The sequence below is a fragment of the Malurus melanocephalus genome, unplaced genomic scaffold, assembly GCF_030028575.1.
Source record: "Malurus melanocephalus ecotype Western Australia unplaced genomic scaffold, MMel_1.1 scaffold_1118, whole genome shotgun sequence".
Lineage (NCBI taxonomy): Eukaryota > Metazoa > Chordata > Aves > Passeriformes > Maluridae > Malurus > Malurus melanocephalus.
The window spans coordinates 79,072-83,040 of record NW_026624350.1 but is presented as its reverse complement, the minus strand read 5'-3'; the positions used below and the strand labels follow the sequence as shown (position 1 = coordinate 83,040).

The 3,969-nt window shown below is 55.9% G+C and overlaps 1 protein-coding gene across 9 annotated transcripts in view; it reads left to right on the top strand.

The window, feature by feature from the left end:
- The window catches only part of SMARCA4 (SWI/SNF related, matrix associated, actin dependent regulator of chromatin, subfamily a, member 4), a 25,187-nt gene that overhangs the window by 4,557 nt on the left and 16,661 nt on the right, over window positions 1–3,969 (top strand). For 6 of the 9 annotated variants that reach the window (XM_057387048.1, XM_057387047.1, XM_057387046.1 and 3 more), the window contains 7 exons: window positions 282–656; window positions 1,238–1,345; window positions 1,861–2,101; window positions 2,519–2,645; window positions 2,736–2,909; window positions 3,181–3,354; window positions 3,560–3,727. In XM_057387048.1, the coding sequence (XP_057243031.1) occupies window positions 282–656; window positions 1,238–1,345; window positions 1,861–2,101; window positions 2,519–2,645; window positions 2,736–2,909; window positions 3,181–3,354; window positions 3,560–3,727 (1,367 nt within the window). The remainder of the gene's footprint in view (window positions 1–281; window positions 657–1,237; window positions 1,346–1,860; window positions 2,102–2,518; window positions 2,646–2,735; window positions 2,910–3,180; window positions 3,355–3,559; window positions 3,728–3,969) is intronic. The other 3 variants (XM_057387054.1, XM_057387052.1, XM_057387049.1) reach the window with 1 other exon arrangement.

The window sequence follows — 3,969 nt, the reverse complement described above, 5'->3', positions numbered from 1 at the left end:
GGGCTGGCAGGGGGAACTATGTCCAAATCCCATGTTGGGAGAAAGGAGGTTTTATCATCCCAGGCTTAAATTCTGGACTCTGGCAGCACACCGGGGGATTTCCAGGTCTACATGCTGGGTTTGGGGGAAGGAACGTTAAAATCCTGTGGGGTGTAGGGTGGAAATCCTCAGTTTGGAGGGCAGACGCAGCCCACCCAGGATTCCAGCTGTAAATCCTTCATTTTGGTTTGGAATTCAATGCCTTGGACCACTCCCAAGCTCAATCCTGTTTTCCCCAACAGGTTATCCATCCCCCCTGGGCGGTTCAGAGCACGCCTCCAGCCCCGTRCCATCCAACGGCCCCTCCGGCAGTTCTGCGGGTGGTTCTGGCACAGCATTGGACGGCTCCGGATCAGACTCGCCGGCACTGGGCCGGGGCCCGTCCCCGTTCAATGCGGCACAGCTGCATCAACTCCGYGCCCAGATCATGGCCTACAAGCTGCTGGCACGGGGGCAGCCGCTCCCGGAGCACCTCCAGGTCGCTGTCCAGGGAAAGCGGCCCCTGCCTGGGATGCAGCCGCAGATTTCCGCTCTACCTCCACCCGCCAGCACCACGCAGGGCCCGGGACAAGCACCTGGAGCGGGGCCAGCGCCACCCGGGTATTCCAGACCTCATGGTGAGTAGGGGCTGGAGGGAAAAGGGGGGACCTGGGAGCATCTGTCTGGTTGTGTCCTCGGGGATCCAAGGGGAGCTCATCCTCTTCTGTCCTGAGGCATATGTGGGGAGCTTGGCCCATCCCACCCTAGGGATCTATGGGGAACTCTTCCCCTTCCATCTCACATTTTCCTGGGAGATCGTAGGGAGCTTGTTCTGGAATGTTTACAGAGAGCCTGCCCCATTCYGTCTCAGGGGATCCACAGGGAGCCCATCCAGTTTTACCCCAGAATATCTTTGGGATGAGGTCAAAGCTCATCCCGTTCCATCCTGGATGATCCGTGGGAAGTATTTGGTCCCAGTCTGCCCCAGTATCCTTTGGTCTGAGTTTCCTGCTCTTCTCCCATCCGTGTCTATGGGCGTTCCAGAGGCTGGGATCTTGGACCTGTCCAGACTCTGTCTGTTTGGGGGAAAGAGGGTTGTACCTGGGGGTCCTCAAACTCAGCCACAGCAGACCAACCTTCCCACTGGGAATCTTCCCCAGGAGTCAACATCCTCACGGGATTTTCCTCTTCTTTTTCCTTTCTCCACCTAATTTTTGAGAATTTCCAGGAATAGGAGGACCGAACATGCCCCCGCCTGGACCCTCAGGAGTTCCTCCTGGCATGCAGGGACAGCCCCCCGGTGGGCCCCCCAAGCCCTGGCCAGAAGGTAAGGCCCGGATCCTGAAGATTATGGGAGCTCATCCCAGATCTGTGACCAAAGGAATGCCCTAGGGGGTGGGAATGGAAAGACATTCTTGGTTAAAAGCATGGAAATGGGGCTGGATTTCTGTGAATGGCTTATTTAATTTCCAGACTCGAGTTTTCCAGGGACCCATGTGCTTATTCCAAGACTGTTATTTGGGTTTTTTAGGGAACTGTAGTTAATTTTCAGGTAAACAATTTGAGTTTTGTGGGATTTGGGGCTGATTCCCAGCCAAATAATTGGACTTTTTTGGGGGTTGATTTCCACGTAAATAATTGCAGCTTGGGGAGGAATTGGGATGAATTTCCTGTTAAATTGCTGCAACTACTCCGTGAGCTCATTTCCATCCAAGTTTTAGGGGAATTTAACTTCATTTCTTACCAAATAATTACAATTTTTTGTGGGAATTGAGATCCACATCTGTTGATAAGATGCACCTGGTGCCCAGGCTGGCATTCCCAGACTCCCTGTTCCCACAGGACCGCTGTCAGCGGCAGCTCCGGGTGGGGCCCCCCAGAAGCTGCTGCCGCCCCCCCCTGCTGGCCGCCCCTCCCCTGCACCCCCAGCCGTGCCCCCGGCATCCCCAGGGCCCCCCCCGCCCTCACCGGGGCAGCCAGCGCCGCCTGCGCTCCCAATCCATCCCAAACAGAACCGGATCACCCCCATCCAGAAGCCCCGTGGCCTTGACCCCGTCGAGATCCTGCAGGAGCGTGAGTACAGGTATGGACCCGCCTGGATTTCCTGGGAATTCCCGGGGTTCTCCTCCCGGTCCCAGCTTCACCCATCCCACGTTCCTTCTTCCTGAGACCCCTTTGGATGAGCAAAGATGACATTTCCCTTGCAATTCGAAAGGTTTCTCCCATCCGCAACTGCCTCCATCCCATTCTTCCTCTTCCCAAGATCCAGAGGAATAAGTAGAAGAGCATTTTCCTCGGGGATAATTCCTGWCTTCTCCCAGCTCCTTGGCCCTTCCCTAGCCCTGCTGTGTCCTTGTTCCCATGGGGGTCCTCAAAACCCATCCCAGGATTCMAGAAGTGACTTCCCAATGCCCTCGTGCTGCTCCCACGTTCCTTCCGATGGGAACTAGGAAGGTAGTGGAGCTGAACTCATCCCAAAATCCTTCCCCTTCCTCTGCAGGCTCCAAGCCCGCATTGCCCACCGCATCCAAGAGCTGGAAAATCTTCCCGGCTCTTTGGCCGGAGACCTGCGGACCAAAGCAACCATTGAGCTCAAGGCTCTGCGGCTGCTCAACTTCCAGCGCCAGGTGAGCACCGGGAACGTCAGGATTTGGGAGTGAGGGAGGCTGTGGGGTCACCTCGGGGACTGATCCCACATGGTTTTCCTGGTATTGCAGCTACGGCAGGAGGTGGTGGTGTGCATGCGGCGGGACACGGCGCTGGAGACGGCGCTCAATGCCAAGGCCTACAAACGCAGCAAGCGGCAGTCATTACGCGAGGCCCGGATCACGGAGAAGTTGGAGAAGCAGCAGAAGATCGAGCAGGAGCGAAAGCGCCGGCAGAAGCACCAGGTCGGGGGATTCCTGGAAATTGGGGCAGGGAGGTGGCAGGGGTGGAGATTTTAAGGGAATCGAGGAGTTTGGGGGAGGTTGACTCTGGATGATGGCTGCCCAAGGTTTGGTGATGGCCGCTGGGACCCTCTAATGACCATTGGGACCCTCCAATTACCGTTGCTGTCTTTCAGTGACCACCAATCCCTCCCAACTCCACCATTCTCTAACTTCCCATGCAATCCCCATAGAGCAAGCACTGCAATCTGACGCCTGTGTCCTGTTCCCACAGGAATACCTCAACAGCATCCTGCAGCATGCCAAGGACTTCAAGGAATACCACCGGAGTGTGAGCGGGAAGATCCAGAAGCTGACCAAGGCGGTGGCCACATACCATGCCAACACCGAGCGCGAGCAGAAGAAGGAGAATGAGCGCATCGAGAAGGAGCGGATGCGCCGGCTCATGGTGAGCTGGATACCAGATACTGGGGAAAAGGCGGCCAAGAGATAAGAGGGGCAGGATCAGTGTGGATTCCGCAAGACCTTTGTCCTCACTGAGTGTGAGGAGGGAGGATGGGGGTGCCAAGGGGTGCATGGGCTGAGTTCAGGGTATTCCCAGGTGTTCCCAGTGTCTCCYAGGTGATCCCAAGTGTGTTGTTTGCCCCTGGCAGGCAGAGGATGAGGAGGGCTACCGGAAGCTCATTGACCAAAAGAAAGACAAGCGCCTGGCCTACCTGCTGCAGCAGACGGATGAGTATGTGGCCAACCTGACGGAGCTCGTGCGGCAGCACAAGGCAGCCCAGGTGGCCAAGGAGAAGAAGAAGAAGAAGAAGAAGAAGGTGGGAGAAAGGAGAAACTTCAGGAATGGCACCGGGAATGGCTCATGGAGGGAGTGCCAGGGCTGCACTGCCCAGGCTGACTCTCCTCTCCTTCCACCTCCTCCTTTCTTTCCTTCCATTCTACCTCTTCTTCATCTCTTTTTCTTCTTTCTCTTCTTCCTTTTGCATTTCCTTGTCTTGTCCTTCTTTTCTATCCTTCCTCTTTTTCTTTCTCTCATTTTTCTTTTTTCTTTGCTTCCTTC